This window comes from Pseudovirgaria hyperparasitica (genome assembly GCF_010093815.1).
Source record: "Pseudovirgaria hyperparasitica strain CBS 121739 unplaced genomic scaffold EJ05scaffold_10, whole genome shotgun sequence".
Lineage (NCBI taxonomy): Eukaryota > Fungi > Ascomycota > Dothideomycetes > Acrospermales > Acrospermaceae > Pseudovirgaria > Pseudovirgaria hyperparasitica.
The window spans coordinates 1,447,060-1,463,853 of NW_022985558.1; the positions used below are offsets into that span (position 1 = coordinate 1,447,060).

Below are 16,794 nucleotides of genomic sequence, written 5' to 3' on the forward strand. Positions count from 1 at the left end.
CTGCGCGAACAGTTGTAGGTAGGATGGAGACCGGACTGGCACGCGAAGAGACTGGCGTGTACCATTCTGCACCAGCTCGATAGTATTGCTGCAGCCAGCCTTCTTCGTCACTGAGAGATGTTTGTTGGGCAGGGAAGGCGAGGGGTTTGCAATGATGCACAACATCCCTTCCTTCAGCCTAGCTTTGAGAGTCACAATGTGATTCGTAGCCGAGTGATGCACGGGGGGGCAAGTCGAGTGAGTCCGAGGACTGAGTGGTTCGCCGGTCAGCTAATATGCCTGCCGGTCACCATACCGGGCTCAGGAGGAATGTCAATCTCGGGCGTGACTGGTCGGCTCGGCAATGGAGGTGTTCCCGTCAAGGTTTGTGCAAAAACTCACTCACGATTACGGTGAGGAAGACTGTGTTCTCGGCGGTAGTAGCAGATTAGTTTGATGCCAGATGACGACGTTGGCGGTGCGGAGCCGAAAAGGGACTGGCAAAAGATGGTGGACTGGGGACTGGGGACCCCGACTGGGTGAAGCGAGGGGCACACTAATCGCTGAGAGAACGAGGCTACCGGCTGCTGGCCGAAACGCGATGTTGACGTTACCTCTTCCATTGGCCACCACGCTATATGTTGAGCTGACTATCATCTATTTCGTCCTGTGCCTTTGGTTTTGTCTTCGTTTGTGCTCGTTTTCATCTCCTTGCACAAGAGACATGAGTCGTGATGTTCGCTATGACTGAACTCGGAAACACACCTTTCCCAGTACTGGTCTCAAGGGGCACGCGACTCAGTCTTGTCTTGTATGATATTGCGGCAAACATCGAAAAGGCATCGAGAGATATATGCCGCGTAGCCACTGGTATTGCATCGTTCTCCCGCACTGCAAAGCATCTCGACCTAGTCTTGAACGAGGACGAGTCAATCCCGACAAGTCAGGCCCATGAGGCTGTGCAGTCCATCATCTACCAGGCTGATCAGATACTGGATGAATTCGAGGCTCTGTTTCTTTCCGCGAAGGCTAAAGACAGCCTGAATTCTCTCAGCTGGAAATGGGGTCTATTAGAGAGAGCCCGTACCGAGTACCTCCTTGGTCACCTGTGCAGCTTACGGCTCACTTCTGCGACTATGATCCAGTCTTTCAGTACTGTCAACGTGAAACGTCTATCCAAGTAAGTATAGGGCTCCATGTGACTGCTGTTCTGGGCTCTAATCTCGCGTTCAGACAACATAACGATTATGCCATGCAGAAGGCTGTCAACTACGTCGAGGACGAGGAACTACAGCTTGAGATTTTAGTTATCGAACAGCAGAACTCTATTTTGCGAGCTTACGAGCTGCATCAAGAGTATACGCGTAGTGAATCTTTTTCTAACAGAGAATCAGAAAAGGTTCTCCTATCTCAGGAAGAAATGTCTATGTCGAGCATTGCTCAAGGGTTCTTCGACCAGCCTGCGAAAAAGATTGCTGCCAAGGAAGCCCAGGATGTGGTACCTCCGGGTGAGAAGTGTATCAAGGTGGCTGATGGCCAGTGGAAGCCATCGAAGCTCAAAGCTAAGAGTCTCTTACCGTTTCGTGCCTCGGCATTGTCGGAGTACTTGTGCATTGAAAATGAGTTTGAGCGACTCACAGCGATACGTCGAGCGTCTAACTCGCATACAAATGCAGTTCTCCAGCAGTGGACACGGCTGGGGGAGATCGAGGAACGACTCCAACGCTACACGGCTCAAGCGGGATCCCCGAAGCAACTCGAGAACACTGGCAGACAGGCTTCCATTGAAACAGCACTTCCGAGCAGGGATGAAGCCAATGTTCAAGTGAAAGCCCAGCCTTCCACTGCAAAGATAGCAGCCCCTGTTCCACGACGAGCACCTAGCTCCCAGTCAATCTTTACTCAGGCATCTTTTATTGTTCCGATTTCAGTCCCGGGGTCGAACCTACCCTCGCATCTGAACACCTCTTCGTATCCAGTATCCTCTCGGAATTCATTCTCATTCGCATCACAATCAGGCAACCTTCCAATATCACCAGCCCACTCTTACAAGTCCGCCGAATACATATCGCATTCTCCACGTAGCAGTGTTCATTCGAATCCTTCGACTCGGGCTGCAGCAGTAGCCATCCGGAATGAAGCCGAGACTGGTGATGATCTAGAAATACCGTGGCGCTTGTGTCTTCACAACAGCTACTGGGACTATATCGACGGTCGCTGCGTCGATTCCAACACACACTTACAGCCGTCTGAGGCGTATAATAACCGCAAAGGCTACACGGAGCTCCTTGCGTCGTGGGTATGCCGTCGAGCTCTTGACGAAGCACCGCACGACCACACACAAGTTCAAAAGCCTGACGCGTCCGGACGGAAGCTTGAAACAGCCTATATAGTCCATAAACCGCTTCGTTTCGATGAAGTCGAATGGCTCGTCGAGCGCACGATCCAGATCCTCCAGCAGGAATCCGAACTGCCGCGCAAAGACCAGAGCAGCCATCGCCAACGGCGCAGTATAGACAGACAGGATACGCGCAGCAGACGGAATTCAAAAATCACCTCTCAACTACCCACGGTCCAGCAACATCCACCCCTCGATCGTTCGGTATCAATGCCCGTAGGCACTACACTCACTCCTCACATTTCGACTTCTCCAGGTACGGGCTTCTATAATGTTGGGCAGCCGTATACACCTTACATGAATCCAAACCTGAATCCACAGTACACAGTACAGCGTAGTACAACCAGTACCAATGGCTACGGAGAACCACCTTCCGTGGTATCCGATATTGGGTCGAGTGACTCAGAGGATGAGAAGAAAGGAAAGCGAAGGGCAGCGAGAAAAGCCAAGAAGACCACAGGTCGATCACACAGTGCGGTGGGAACGATGGCGAAGATTGGAGGTGCGTTAGCCATCCTGGAAGGACTGGAGCATGCATTTTAGGGTATTGTGAGGTAAGGGGGTCGGGGTTAGGTCAGGATTGGGATATACCCCAGCTAACGATTTGACACGAATCACTTAGAGTTACTATTACGAGGATTTCCGAAGCTTTACGATTTACGCCCTCATCAGCGACATTTGTGTCTTCACCAACAGGTTTATTATATTATATTATGATGTTTGACGATGAGTAGTAGTAAGAACATTAGAAGTCATTCTTGATGCTTACAGCCTGTTTCACAATGAAAAGCATGATCGCAGAGCCATAGTCGGGCTGGCTATAAGTCCTTTCCGAGAATACTCACACCCGGTCGCGGTCTAGAGTCATGACAAGAACAGGGTTCTGGCTGCGTGTTTAGATTACATACATACTGTGTACATAATAGCTCTACTCAAGGTGCATCCCTACCTGGGCCACCCGATTCGTGCTTACCCGGCGTGCACACATAAATAACCATGACACCTCCCTGGGCGTAATCAAGACCGGTGAACGTCAAATATGAAGCCTGACGGAAGCCTGACGGAAGCCTGACGGAAGCAGACCGGAAGCAGACCGGAAACAGAGCCAATAATGATATTAGGGACGACTGAAGAAATATATGAGAGGATACTAGCACGCCCCCCGTAAATGACATAGGGATTGTCTAGATGACTGTCTTGTGTCAAAGCATACATGTGAGGAGTCAAAAACTGGGAGAAGTACGGGAAGACTCTCATTACATGAGGTGATGGTATCTACAGATTAATGTCATTTCATCTATATGATATAACATGCGTAGATCCCACCGCGCTATGCAAAAAAACCACATCCACGCTTGTCTAATACGCAGAACACGTCGTCCCCTCCACACTTGCCCTTAGGAAAGCCTCACGGAAGAAGTCGTGCATCGCAAGATAGTGGAACAGGATCCCGATCACAACTGCCAGATGCCAGATGTTATGACTCCCACCTACGTAGTCAAACATGCCGGGCCACCAGCGCTCAGGCGTCTTACTCGCATACAGCACCGCGCCAACAAAGTATACTAACACACTCTTCACTACGGGGGCGTAAAAGTAGTACGCCCAGGCTGCACCACGCGTCAGTACAAGCTGCGCAACAGGCAGGAAACCGGTGAGGGCAAGGCTACAGTAGAAGCACACGCGCGCCCATGCCATGTCGGCGCGATTGAAGGTAGGGTGCCAGGGCAGGACAACGCCACCGATGCCAAGAGCAGCAGTTGTGAGCATATACGTCCAGCGAGATGCGGGCTCACAATAGAATGCCGTGTATTCGGTAGTCATGATACTGGCGGCAACTAGCAGAGATATGCCCGTGTAGTCGACACAAGCAAACCGCTCCATGATGCAATGATCGGCGATGGAGTTCATTGTATGCCACATGGTCGAGCAAGCCAGACACTTGCAGGCAGCGAAGAAGAAGATAGCAGCGACGAAGACATCAGCTTTAGTAGAGGAAGTGAAGATGGCGGAAGATGGGTAGAAGTAGAAGGCAATGCAGAGCACAGCGAGCAGGCCAAGGAGGTGGGACCAAATATTGAAGGATTCGTTGGAGACGGAGAAGATGGATCGTACGCACTCGAGCTTGCCTTCGTAGAATCGGTATCCGTTGATGATGTGCGGATTGTTTTTCCAAGGATCAGGGAGGTCTTCATACTGAAGGAGGCCACGTTCTTTGGCACGAGCAAGAGTCTGCATTATGGCGTATTCCATACTCTCTTTGACGCTGTCTTTCACCCGACGCGCCTTGTCGAGACCGTCATCGACCACGCCTTTTGCTTTGCCATATCCAGCATCAAGTCGGCGTCGGCCTTCTTCCAGAAAGTCTTGTGCCACTGATCCAATACCTGCCTCCCGGAGAGCATATGCTCGTGCCTCAAAATCTGATAGTATGGCCTCCATCAAGCGTACACCTTCGTGTGCTTTTTGCTCCAAGGTCTCTTTTGTAGCAAGCGCCTCCTTATATCGCTTTTCTATAGTCTCCACGAATATTTGCGAACGTTGACGCCCAGCGTCAATAACATCGTTTGAGACCTTCGAACACGAGTCCCGAACCATTTGCAAAGTGAAATAAGCCTTCTCTATTCCGGCGTCAAATTTGAGCTGGGGCAAGTGGCCAAAAGACTCCATGAATTCAAGGCGCTTGTTCAATTCGGAGAGGAAACGGTCTACCTGTATCCAATCGTTAGCACACAAGCGAACTGTTACTTTTGTGTCGAGACTTACGAGTATCTGTATATCGTCATGTTCGATGTTCCACGACCTGCATGACCTCGAATCATATGAGGAGTGTCTCCTTCGGCGATCCTGCTCGGGGCGAAAAGTGCCGTAAGTGCCTTTCGAGCTGCGAAAGTTAGGCTCTTCGTAGTGCTCCGACATGATTGAGGTCGAAGTACACGAAGTGCAGGCCATGAGGGATAACAGAAAGAAGAAGTCGCAGGTGAGGGGGGTTGTATGGGCGATTTGTATGTAGCGCCCAGAGCACAGCGGTCCGCACGGACAAGAGAGCTAGTCGAAGCACCTCAGTCAAGTGTAGCTCGTGATGGATGATTTGTGAGAGCTATGATGCGTGCCGTTTGTAGCCGTGGAGGATTGGAATGCTGCGATTGGCGCACGATCTGAAGATTGGCGGGCTGGACCATGTGAAGCGACCAGGCGATGTTTGATACGTGGTGTCTGATGTCTACCGATGGGGGACGGATATTGAGGTCTGGGAGTGAAAAGTTTCAAAAGAGCAGCACGTGCAGCATTAGTTGGCAATGACGAGTGTCGAATGGTATCGTTGGCACCCGACAACCCAGCAATACAACAATAGGGTCACTGATATGATTAAGAAATAATACGATTACTGTTGACAGCCTTTGTTGGGAACCTCGGTGAGTCTGAGAGTACCACCTGCGCCAAGGATCCAACCACGCTGATGTGCTGATATGTACGCAATACGGTACTTTATATGCCCTTGGATCAGCTGCAAGTCATGAAAGTCCCGACTCCCGGATCCGCTCCGCCACCGGGGGAAGTAATTAGAGATTCTTCGGCACTACCCGCGTCTACCACGGTGATAGTTCGTGTGCACCTCGGGTAATTATAACAGGCGGCCATCACTTTGCTACCTGGACGGGCCCCTAGAGCCTTGGCGACAGCCTAACTAATCTTCGGTCCAGTAATTATTAGCATCATGGACGTCTTCATTTCTGTATCAATTTAACTCACCCACGACCCGTCTCGAAAACTGTCAAACATTCACGCCAAAGCATACTCCACGATCACTGAGCTGGCCTCCCCATCTGTGTCTGCCCTTAACGCAACCCAACACCTCCTGCACCATGACAACTGCCGCCTCCGCTGCTAAAACGATCGTCACAAGTCCTCACCTTCAGTCTGTTCTCTCCACCGCTCAGCAAACCCGCGACGCCTGCTTAGCCCTGATAGATACTCTCACATCCCCTGACGCCTTCACGCAGTCCAATAAAATCGCGCCATCACACAAGCACGTGAACGCCCAACTCGCAAAGATCCGCCATCTGAACCGCAAAGCTGTGCTTGGTGCACGAGAAACAAAAGCCCAAACTGCCGAGGCAAGGAGCGGGGTTGACACGCTTCACCTGCAGTTGCAGAATTTATACTATGAGCAGCGGCACTTGCGTGGCGAAATTGGCGCCTGTGAAGACTATGAACACAAGTACATGACACTGCCCCTTATATCAGCGCAAACATTCCTAGACCTGTTTCCGGATCACGTGGGATATGATGAAAATGAACTGATGGTAGCACGGATCGAGCATGAGCATATGGAGCGACAGGCGTTGGAGGAACAGAGACAGGGCCTCCTGAGGAAGAAGCAGGGCTTGATCGCTGAAAATAAGAAGAGAAGAGAGGACCTGGCGAACCTGGACATTGAGCTTGAGAAGTTTGTGAATACGGCGGAGCCCATTCAGAAGATCTTCGAGAAGGAATATTGACAGCTTGATGTGTGAAATGCCGCGTTGCATGGCGTGATATAAGGGAACCCATTTTCAGGCACCAATCATTTGGTAGGCCAGGCCCTATACGTAAATTTTTACAGTTGTTGGACCGACTTTTGGTGGAAGCTGAGACACAGCCTTTATGTAATGTTCATCACTAAGATCATGCAAGTAGATGCTCGCGCTACCTCCATGCCTAACCTATTCCTCATCACTTATGCTCTCGTCGCCATCTCCTTCTCCCTCGCCATATTCCTCCTCGTCTCCCTCCGCCTCAACATCAGACTCGTCATCATCCTTGAGCTTGAGTCCATAGTCGTCTTGGAAGAAGGTGAGTGCTTGCACTTCAGGCTTGAATCCAGCCTCTTCGAAGTTCTTCTTCAGACCCTGCATCTTTGATTAGCCATAAGCGTCCGGTGACTTCCTCTCAGACACATACCTCTTCCATAATCGTAGCGCAGGAGACGACCAAATTCGCCGTCTCAGGCTTAAACACTGGCAGTACAATACCTTGCAACACCTCTTTGATCTCCTCGACCTTGACCGCTCTGACCTTTTTCAACATCTCTTCCTTCCAGTCCTTTCCGACCCCCCTGACTACTTGATTGACAAAGCCGGACAACGCAGCACGACTCATCGTCGGTTCCTCGTTCACAAAGTCTACCACAATGCTGCTGACCGCGCCCTCCAGCGCATGCTTTTCGAAAGGCCGCTTCCCACTAATGTACTCCTCGATGACCATCTTCGCGACGCTGTACGCTTTGAAAGCATCTGGCGAGCGGTACACACGGAATGCGAGTAGGCCAGTAGCAGTCTCGCGGGCAAATGATGTTCCATATGCGAGACCAGTGCCTCGAACGGCAACCCACATAGGGCCTTCAACTGCGTCGAGATAGGAGAGAGCCACGATGAGTGCGGGCAGCTTAGGGTGCGCGTACGAGTCGAGACATTTGCCGGTCAAGAGGAGGAAGGACGAGTCGATTGGCGGCATGGGCACGATATAGGCAAGACTTCCAGGACTTTTCCCCGCATCAGACAGGACAGCTTGGCGCGAGTCCAATGGAGCGAGATCCTCACTTGTATCGAAGGAATCTACTAAAGTTTTCCATGACGATATCGGACGTGGCAAAGTCTCAACGTTAGCTACTACGAAGGCGCGGGCATTGCCGAACCGTGCGAGTGACCTACGGAGGGCTTCCATGCGTCCAATTATTTCCTCTGGTTCTCTTTCTAGTTGCTTGAGTATGCGTTTGAGGTACAAAGCTTTGACGAGCGTGTTTTGTGCTCGGCTCGATGCCGCGGGTGTGTAATGAATCATAGAATTGACAGCGTAGCACATTCCATTACCGCTTCTCTTTTCGTCTGGGACATCAGCCAGAAGCTTGTTGACTGTGGTTTTCAATCGCTCTATATCGAAGATGCTGTCGAATAGCATGTCACGAATCCACCTGATTGCCACCTCATACTTGTCTTGCTGGACAATCAACCTAATGCGGATAAGCTCACAATTTCCAACAGCGCTACCAGTGTCGATATCATACGAGACTGTATCTTTCTCCAGCTGTGCAACGACTTTCTCGAATTCCACGCGCTTCTCATCTTGATTGATGGGCGTGTTGAAGAAATTGTTTAGGTACACGGACAGCAGCGGCTTGAGTTTTAACGGTACCGAAACTGTCGACAATATCAGGTTGACGTGAGCGAAATTTGTCGGGATGTGTTCAACATGTACGAATAGTGGTAGATCAGCAGCGTCTCTGTCGATAACTTCCTGAATGTCATTCTTAATGGGTCCCATCTTCTTCGCCAGACCTGATCTGGCGGTAATTGAAGGAAAGAAGTGGATTGACTCCGTGTCCGGGATCTCAAATTGCTCAAGGACCTCCGATGGAATTGGCTTATCATTCTCTGCTTTGGCTTGCTCTAGCTTCTGCGCAAGCTTCATCAGTCCGAGCTCTCCAAGCTTTTCCTGCTGTGCCTTTACTCGAGCCTTTTCGTCCTCCTTCAGTTTCTCAGATAACACCTTTGAAGGAACACCAAGGATCGACACATGATCTGCATCTGCAAGCCATTGCTTTAGAAATGACTTCCACTGGATCTCTGTCCAACTATCAAGCTCGTCAAGATCACTTAGTGAGCTCAAGGATCTTTTTAGAATTTCGCCATCGCGCTTCGAGAAAAGATGATCGTAGATAATGGGATCGGTGAATACACTAGCAGAGGACTCTGCAGAAAACTTGATCTGCCTCCGAAACCTGGCGAGACATTCTCTCATGTACGGCATGTCTAGTGGTTTAACGGCTGCATCGCGAAGGATCTCGAAGAAACGTGTCTCGACATCTGCGACCTTAGGAGTCTCTACAGCGCTGAGAGTGAACCATATCACTAGATTTGGTCGCACTTCAACCTGATAATATACTGAACTGGCAAGCTGCTCTTTCTCCACTAATGTGTTCACCAAAACAGAGACAGAGGACTCGGCTAGGTACGTCAGCAGTACATTTGTAGCTGAATCTAACCATGATAAATCAGTAAATATTTGCCCGGACGTCATTAGCAGCGTACCAAGAGTAGCATTGAGACAGTCTGGTCCAAAGAATCCAATCAAGATCTCGCCATAGGACTCATCCGCCTCCGGGAACTCTACGCGGTCGACTGTGGTTTTTGAGAGAAGTGGTGTTCGCTTAGAATCGACCCATGGTCGTGAGAACCGGGCTTCGATGGGCGGCAAGTCATCCAATGCTCCATCCTCAAAGGTGTCAAGAATGTCAAGCAGACTTTCGTGGTTTATCTCGCCAACGAGTATAAGGCAAAGATTTTTAGGTTGATACATTACTTTGTGAAATTCTCGTATTCTATCAGCAGTCAAGACACGAAGTTGCTCCATCATTCCACCGGTCTCGTAGCGAAAGCCATCTCCTTCAGGATACATGATCCGGCGAGCGTGAAGTTCCATGAGCTCGGCTTGATTGTTTTGAACGCCTTGCATTTCAGAGTAGACGACACCTGCGTCGCGTCCAGTACCATCGACATGATGGACTTCCGTATAACACCCTTCGTCTGTGAGTGTAGGTAGCAGAATATGTTCCAGGTAGATGGGGAGGATCTGAGCAAAGCCGTCCCAACCTGCTGTATCCAGCGTGTAGGCTGTATGATCAGTTGCGGTCCATGCATTTGTATTTGAATATGCACGAGTTGCAAGCTTGTCTAATACACCTTTGTATTTGTAAGTTTTCGACCCCATGAACACGAGATGCTCAAGAGTATGCGGAGCTCCTGAGTCATCATGTATCTCAGTTGCTAAAGTAAAATAGCCTTGCACTTTCGGACCCTTCCGGTCGACCACGACACTCCTCATACCAGTCCTCTCTGACTGATATATAGTGAATTTAGCAGGTGCATAGTCGGCTTCAAACTGCTGGATAATCCTTTGGTGCGTCTCCCTTTTCACTGAAGGCATACTGAGCGCGATATTGATGGTGTTGGTGTTACAGGCGAGGAGTCTGAAAAGACGCTTGCCACAACGTCCGGACGAAATGTTTAGCGTAACAAGCAAGGTCAACCTCTGATATCGGTATCGGATGGGTGGCTAAGTATAGCTAGCTATACCCAGTAATGTTCCCAAAAGTGCTTCGGAAGACGAAAATTCGACGTCGGACGCTTTGAGATTTGTAAAATAGTTTCAGCTATATCTATCTTGTGAGTCGTTTTGATTAGTTGTTTAGATAGAAGTTTATAGCACCAATTTGGAAAGCAAAGCTGAGGTACTCCGAATATGGCTGCCTGCAAAATGAGATGCGCTGTGTGATCCAGGTGCTATCCCACTTCGCTTCACTAAGGAGCAGGCTTCAAGGTGAACGCCACTCCTAAAAACATCAACGGAATAACTAGACAGCAGTTCTCTCAGCCTATCCAACGGCACAGCAATATCAAAATGGGACATCCCTCCTCTTAAAATATGCCGACTACACCCGAGGAGATTCTTGCAGACACTGTCCTCCACAACGTCAAAAGCAATGTCTACCCCGATTCTGACAATATTACATCTGCCAATATATCGCCTTCTGCCTTAAACACGTTATTGGCTGGGCTATCCCACGCACAGGAGAGTATAAGAGTAGGACTTTGATTTCTATATCCCGCCATGCTTAGCTAAGAACCTGCTCTAGGATGAAGTTAGAATCCTAGGCCACGGCGCCGCTCCTGATATCGATGGTTGGATCAAACAAGCCAAGCAATTACAAGCAGACATCGAGCGTTCGAAGGCAACCGCCCGCGATATAGTGAAGGAGGCTGAGATTGCCAAAGATCTCCACAGTAGGGTCCAAGGCGCCGTAAGGAAGGTTGTCATGTTAGAGAATGAGTTGGTATTTAACGAGTCGCTTGCCGGAACAATAGAACATGCAGTGATCATCACCGGCACGCTGCAAACGGCGAAAGATGCCATAGATCAAAATCAGATTTCTGTCGCATTGGAGAACGTACAAAAAGCAGAAATGGGTTTGAGTCGTTTGCGTACATTAGACAACACCAGAGCGTTTGGTATTCTTCAGAAACAAGTCGAACAGCTCAAGTCACGCGTCATTGATATCTTGAATGATTGCTGGAAAGAGCTCATTGTAGTCGATCCTTCGCAGAAATTCATGACTATCAAGAAGGAGATCAAACGTGCGTAGGATGCGACGAACACTGTTTTTATCGCTAAAGTTGGGACAGGACAGAGCATCATCACCATTGATGACGCTGTTAAGGCAATGATGTCCCTGGATCTCTTAGACACCGCAATCGATCGATTGTCGAAGGACCTAGACAAAATCGTCTTTGCACCTCGGTTGTCTTATGACGCGACACACCAGCCGTACACAATCTCTATACGTGACAACAACATCATTGTATCGGAAAAGAAGCCAAATCCTACCGTTTCAAACACTTTGGCAGACGTCAGTCTGATTGTGGAATATCTGAACGCACGATTTCCAACTACGATCAGTCTTCCTCTATCGGCCAAACTTCTACCGCTGATCACAGCCCGCCTGGTATCAGGCTGGCTAGAAAGCTCCATACCAGTATCCCTACAAGATATCCCTATGTTCCAGGGTACGGTAGCGCATCTTCAAGGCCTGATTGAAAGGCTCCAAGCCTTAAACTGGGGTGGCGCGGACCAGCTGGCCGCATGGGTGAATGAGATTCCAGCATTATGGCTAGCCAAACGAAAAGAGGTCGCATTGGCCAGTATCAGAAAGTTGTGTAAGAACGGTGTCACCAGCAAACGTGCTGTGGAGCGTGCGGAAACGCAGATTATATCTGGTATAGCCACGAATACATCTCCTGCTGCTCAGAAAGATGAGGATGACTGGGGTGCTGAATGGGGTGATTATGAGGACAGAAATGGCCAAAGCGAATTTGAGCCCTCTTCTGCAGCTGAACAAAGCAACAAAGATGAGGATGCAAGTTCATGGGACTGGCACAAGGACAACCGTATGGAGGACAAGGAAGCGGTGCCTAAATATGAGACAGAAGCCGACGCAGAGGATGACGAAGCTGAAGCTTGGGGCTGGGGTGATGATGACGCCGACGAAAAGTCGTGTGATGCCTCTGCTGCCCCAACCAGCCCAGACAAGTCAAAGAGAGCCATCGAAATAAAAGGTCTTCAGCCAAGTGATATCCCGGAAGGACGAGAACTCACTCTCCGTGAAACATACACCGTGACCGCCATTCCAGACGCGATTATCGATACGATCGTTCACCTCGTCGCAGACGTTGAACAGCTCCACACACCCAGCTTCTCCGACTGTACCATCGCGCCCGCCGCAAAGGCCCTTTACACGCTACCCTCCCTCATACTCGCCATGTATCGCGCTGTTGCCGCGAGCTTCTATTCCACCGAAGCAGGAAACATGCTGATCTATAACGACTGCACTCGTCTCGCCGACCGTCTGCGTATGTTTCTTTCGGATCAGGCGACGAAGGACCGAACGTCCACTCTATCACGTTCAGCACGTGCGTTCACCCAATTAAATTTGAATAGCGAGATCAAGGCAATCGAAGGCTTTGGCAAACGTGCCTACGGTCGCGAAATGAAGTCCCAGCGCACAATAATTTGTGACCTCCTTGACGGTGCTCAAGCCTTTAGTAATTGCAGTGTGCAGCCATATAAGTCCGGATGTGACAGTGCAGTCGCAATCACCGTTGACCGCATTCGAAAGATCAATAAGCAATGGGTTGAGGTACTGTCACATTCTGCGCGATTACAGTCTCTTGGATCTGTACTATCTGCGGTGACGAGTAAGATGATAATAGATATTGAAGACATGAGCGACATATCTGAAGAAGAATCACGATGCTTACGACATTATTGTCAGGAGATTGCAAAAGTAGGTGATATCTTCGGCCCAGAAAGCCCAAAGGCGGAGGCGCGAAAAGACCTGACTGGCATATATACTCCGAATTGGCTTAAGTTCCAGTACCTGTCTGAGATCTTGGATAGTTCGCTGGCAGACATCAAATTTCTATGGTCTGATGGAGAGCTCAAGTTCGAATTTGAAGCCGATGAGGTCATCGATCTGATCAAAGCCCTTTTCTCTGAAAGCGATCACAGGAGGCGAGCCGTAGCAGAGATCAGGAATAGTACAAAGTAGACTGGCGATGAATTGAGTTAGATCTAGCAACAACGGAAGCCTCTCCCGTCTGTACTAGAATTCGCACCGTGCGTTGATCTTTCAACACGTCCCCATGGGAGACCTCGTTGCTCATGCTGGTACAGACTTGATTCCTTCAACAACAAGCCCCTTATGTGGGTCAATCCTCGAATATCCATCACCATGCTTCAATACCCACTCGTAGAACATTCCTGAGACAGTTCGGCACTCAATCTCGGGGTCTTCCACATCCTCACAAGCAGCAAAGACATCACGCATGAATTGTCTATCGGCCTTCGCTCTGTGTGTCAAAGTAAACTGTCCGTCGAATTTTCGATGACTGCGGTACGCAAAATCATGCCGCTTACATGCCAGCCTCAAGTCGATGTCCATAATATTACGCATATCGGGTGGGAATTGGGCACATTCAGCCGTTGTCCAGTCCATGCACTCGGGCTCAGTCGTGAGCCAGCGCGCAGCGAAGTCTTCGATCGGACAGTCAAGGACTTGGGCTACGCCTGAATGATTACATTCAACAGAGGGTTCGTGATCTTTATGGTTCTCAAGATTGAAAGGATTGATGAAGCGCTTGTCGATAGCGTGTACAGTAGAATTGGTGTGATTCAATGGGTTGAGATGAGGATTGAGGTGACTTTTCCTGGGCGGAATGATAATGAGGTCAATGTCTAGAGGGTTTGGGTTGCGTAAGGGCGTTTCAATCGAGGAAACAGGAATGTCTAACAGTTTATAAGATGAGAGCATGATGATGATAGTAAGTAGACTCACTGAAGGGCACTTGATGGAGGTATGTAGCTCTTGTCTGATGAGTTTTGAACATTTAAGGGGCTATGAATTTCTCACAAGCTGTATCTCGACTTGTATCCATCGGGCTGAATATTTGTAGGGATTTGCACAGGCTTTCTGTTACTATGGCGGATGTTAGACTCGCTCACCTCGGGTGGAGATTAGACTCACGGTTTCGAATTCTTGGCTGGTGCTGCAAGAACTGAAATGACGGATAAGAAGAGGATTGCAATAGCAGTCTTCATTCTAAGCAAATCTTATGACGGTATGAATCGATAAAGGTTCGCGGGGTCAGTCGGAGGGGAACTATATTGAGTCGAACGAAGATAAGTTCTCCTCCAACTCAGTGGCAAAAGATTTCCATATGTAGCTTCCTCAATGAGGACCCATAGCTTGACAAGAGCCCAGGACCTGGAAAATCGAGCCTGACCGCGCCTTCCTTCGAGCGGATATACCTGCTTTGTGTGTATATACGTGTGCATAATCGTGGTTGTCAAATGACGATCTGCGTCCGTATACTCAAGCACGATAGCCAAGTGGACTACGAGACTATTTATGTCACATATATTCGGTAGTGTAGATATGCGAGAAGCACTAAGTTGTCTGTCAGGCATGTGAACTTATACTGTGTAACTAACATGCAACCACCATCGATTCTGTGAATATATCTCACGTTCGTGTTGAAGGTCGGCCACATGAAGCACACAGGAAAACATATTAAGACGATCCAAGCATAAAATCTCTTGCCATATGGTACTAACTCAGAACTTGGGCTTCATGATTATGTCGTTCCAACAAGTAAGACTTTAACATACTTATGTACTGATCACACAGCATCCTGAAGGATCTATTTGAAGAGATTTACCGGTATTGACTTGAATATCTATTGGGTTCAACGTAGTCATTCTCATGTTCTATTTTATAATGTCTTTAAATAACATACTATTACTTTATAACGGTCGGACTCATAATATAAAGGCCTAATAAGGTCTAATATACTCCATAAGGAGGTAATAGAAATAATTTACTGGAGTAATTACTTATAGTAGAATACGTCCTAACCTAATATCTTTAATAGGAGTCCTAGTGTCTTAATACTATATTAGGTGTATAGTCTAGTTATAACTTGGACGTAAGAGGAAGCGGTTCGACGAGCTCACACGTAAGACCAATGTCGGATTAATTACAGCCCAAAGGTCAAAAACGCGTAGTAGTTTTCGAATTCTTCCCTTTTCGCAAAAGTCCCACATGCCTTCTTAGTGTATCTAATGATTTTGTCAGACTTCCCGTGGTCCTCAGCCGTCATAATTGCTCTCCTCGATGCCAAACTCTACCCCAAGCCAGAGACTACATCCACCACACTGTACCCATGCTTCTGCCAAACCCTCTCGGCTCTCTCTTTTCAGCTCTTCTTCAGTGACGACGTACCCTCTATCCATGCCACACCTGCAGTTTGTACTCCATACTTGGTCACCAGTAGTCGTCTCCTCCTCTTTCAGGTCATGAAGGTCCACCTGCTTGTATACAATGCCTTCGCTGACGTCTTCGTACTCGGGTGCAGAGATGCTAGCGCTACCACAGAAAATATGTGAGTCATGCGTACTGTGTGACCCGCGGGACTCAAGGTTATGTGTTTGACGGGTGAGGCACAGTGAGCGATCGTACTCCTTCCGTGTACCTTCGCACTTCAATATCTCGAAAGCTTCGATAATATCATCAATTGTAATATTACTGCTTTTCGTCGCTCGTGCGGAAGCGAGATCTGACACTGGATCATGGTCTAGCTGCTTCTTGTCCGGATGATGTTCGAGCAAGGCTTTATGATACGCGTTTTTGATGTCCTTGGCTGTGATGCCTCTAGGCACAGGGTCAGACTCCGACAATCTTAAATTTAGGATACCATAGTGATCCTTATAGGATGGAGTGATCTCAGGCATTTGCAGCCTTTCTTTGTTATCAATGAAGCAGGGATCTGTTACGATACTGCGATACGCGAAGGTGGTGTGCTTGGTGGCTAAAAGCCAGTTAACAAAGCATACAATATGAATATCGGTACGTTGGTGCAAAATATATAGAACTATATATATCTAGCGTACTAGCATAACATAAGTAGCTCTACTATATTATACCTCATAGTCTATAGATAGAGCTCTAACAATAGAAGATTTTTTTTCTACTATATAATATATTAAATATTAAAACCTCTTTCGTACTCTCTAAGAGACTAACCTAGTTAATTTAGAGTAATATAATAATTTTTATATCTTAATTAAAAGAGTATACTAAGTATACTAATCTCTAATATATATATATATACTTATATAGTATTAACTATATAATATTATTAATATATAAAATTTTTCTTATATATTTATCTAGATTAAACTAATAAAAAACTTTCTATACTCTAAGGGACTAAAACTAGTTAATTTAGAGTAATATAGTAATCTATATATATTAATTAATAGAG

At 48.1% G+C, this 16,794-nt stretch overlaps 7 protein-coding genes across 7 annotated transcripts; 3 read left to right on the forward strand and 4 right to left on the reverse strand.

Moving 5' to 3' along the window:
- The first annotated feature begins 555 nt into the window (after positions 1 to 555).
- On the forward strand, positions 556 to 3,328 carry EJ05DRAFT_60781 (uncharacterized protein). The gene is made up of 2 exons (XM_033749798.1): positions 556 to 1,159; positions 1,213 to 3,328. Exons 1-2 carry the CDS (start codon positions 714 to 716, stop codon positions 2,918 to 2,920), a joined length of 2,154 nt encoding a protein of 717 aa, XP_033599713.1. The 5' UTR covers positions 556 to 713; the 3' UTR covers positions 2,921 to 3,328.
- A 408-nt stretch (positions 3,329 to 3,736) lies between these two features.
- On the reverse strand, positions 3,737 to 5,296 carry EJ05DRAFT_501790 (adiponectin receptor protein 1; the record flags this gene model as incomplete). Its single annotated transcript, XM_033747160.1, has 2 exons — positions 3,737 to 5,089; positions 5,144 to 5,296. The coding sequence occupies 2 exons, from the start codon at positions 5,294 to 5,296 to the stop codon at positions 3,737 to 3,739; spliced, it is 1,506 nt and encodes a 501-aa protein (XP_033599714.1).
- Positions 5,297 to 6,093: 797 nt separating this feature from the next.
- EJ05DRAFT_61035 (uncharacterized protein) lies at positions 6,094 to 7,094 on the forward strand. Its single transcript, XM_033749803.1, has one exon. It carries the CDS (start codon positions 6,244 to 6,246, stop codon positions 6,877 to 6,879), a length of 636 nt encoding a protein of 211 aa, XP_033599715.1. The 5' UTR covers positions 6,094 to 6,243; the 3' UTR covers positions 6,880 to 7,094.
- On the reverse strand, positions 6,665 to 10,660 carry EJ05DRAFT_466579 (metallopeptidase). Its single transcript, XM_033742813.1, has 3 exons — positions 9,448 to 10,660; positions 7,322 to 9,396; positions 6,665 to 7,269 (listed from the first exon to the last, which is right to left on the reverse strand). The coding sequence occupies exons 1-3, from the start codon at positions 10,340 to 10,342 to the stop codon at positions 7,084 to 7,086; spliced, it is 3,156 nt and encodes a 1,051-aa protein (XP_033599716.1). The 5' UTR covers positions 10,343 to 10,660; the 3' UTR covers positions 6,665 to 7,083.
- Positions 10,661 to 10,840: 180 nt separating this feature from the next.
- Positions 10,841 to 13,520, forward strand: EJ05DRAFT_487219 (uncharacterized protein; the record flags this gene model as incomplete). The annotated part of the gene is made up of 3 exons (XM_033745595.1): positions 10,841 to 10,999; positions 11,052 to 11,550; positions 11,599 to 13,520. 3 exons carry the CDS (start codon positions 10,841 to 10,843, stop codon positions 13,518 to 13,520), a joined length of 2,580 nt encoding a protein of 859 aa, XP_033599717.1.
- A 55-nt stretch (positions 13,521 to 13,575) lies between these two features.
- EJ05DRAFT_61030 (uncharacterized protein) lies at positions 13,576 to 14,579 on the reverse strand. The gene has a single exon (XM_033749802.1). It carries the CDS (start codon positions 14,280 to 14,282, stop codon positions 13,632 to 13,634), a length of 651 nt encoding a protein of 216 aa, XP_033599718.1. The 5' UTR covers positions 14,283 to 14,579; the 3' UTR covers positions 13,576 to 13,631.
- Positions 14,580 to 15,407: 828 nt separating this feature from the next.
- On the reverse strand, positions 15,408 to 16,391 carry EJ05DRAFT_477476 (uncharacterized protein). The gene has a single exon (XM_033744259.1). The coding sequence runs from the start codon at positions 16,259 to 16,261 to the stop codon at positions 15,620 to 15,622; it is 642 nt and encodes a 213-aa protein (XP_033599719.1). The 5' UTR covers positions 16,262 to 16,391; the 3' UTR covers positions 15,408 to 15,619.
- Between the last annotated feature and the right edge of the window lie 403 nt (positions 16,392 to 16,794).

Excerpts from the sequence above, each read along its gene's own strand:
- EJ05DRAFT_61035 (XM_033749803.1), top strand. The coding sequence starts at position 6,244 with ATGACAACTGCCGCCTCCGCTGCTAAAACGATCGTCACAAGTCCTCAC.
- EJ05DRAFT_477476 (XM_033744259.1), bottom strand. The coding sequence starts at position 16,261 with ATGCCTGAGATCACTCCATCCTATAAGGATCACTATGGTATCCTAAAT.
- EJ05DRAFT_60781 (XM_033749798.1), top strand. The coding sequence starts at position 714 with ATGTTCGCTATGACTGAACTCGGAAACACACCTTTCCCAGTACTGGTC. Across the intron at positions 1,160-1,212 it reads AACGTGAAACGTCTATCCAA|ACAACATAACGATTATGCCA; the intron begins GTAAGTATAGGG and ends TCTCGCGTTCAG.
- EJ05DRAFT_61030 (XM_033749802.1), bottom strand. The coding sequence starts at position 14,282 with ATGCTCTCATCTTATAAACTGTTAGACATTCCTGTTTCCTCGATTGAA.
- EJ05DRAFT_466579 (XM_033742813.1), bottom strand. The coding sequence starts at position 10,342 with ATGCCTTCAGTGAAAAGGGAGACGCACCAAAGGATTATCCAGCAGTTT. Across the intron at positions 9,397-9,447 it reads CTGTCTCAATGCTACTCTTG|ATTCAGCTACAAATGTACTG; the intron begins GTACGCTGCTAA and ends TATCATGGTTAG. Across the intron at positions 7,270-7,321 it reads GCGCTACGATTATGGAAGAG|GGTCTGAAGAAGAACTTCGA; the intron begins GTATGTGTCTGA and ends TCAAAGATGCAG.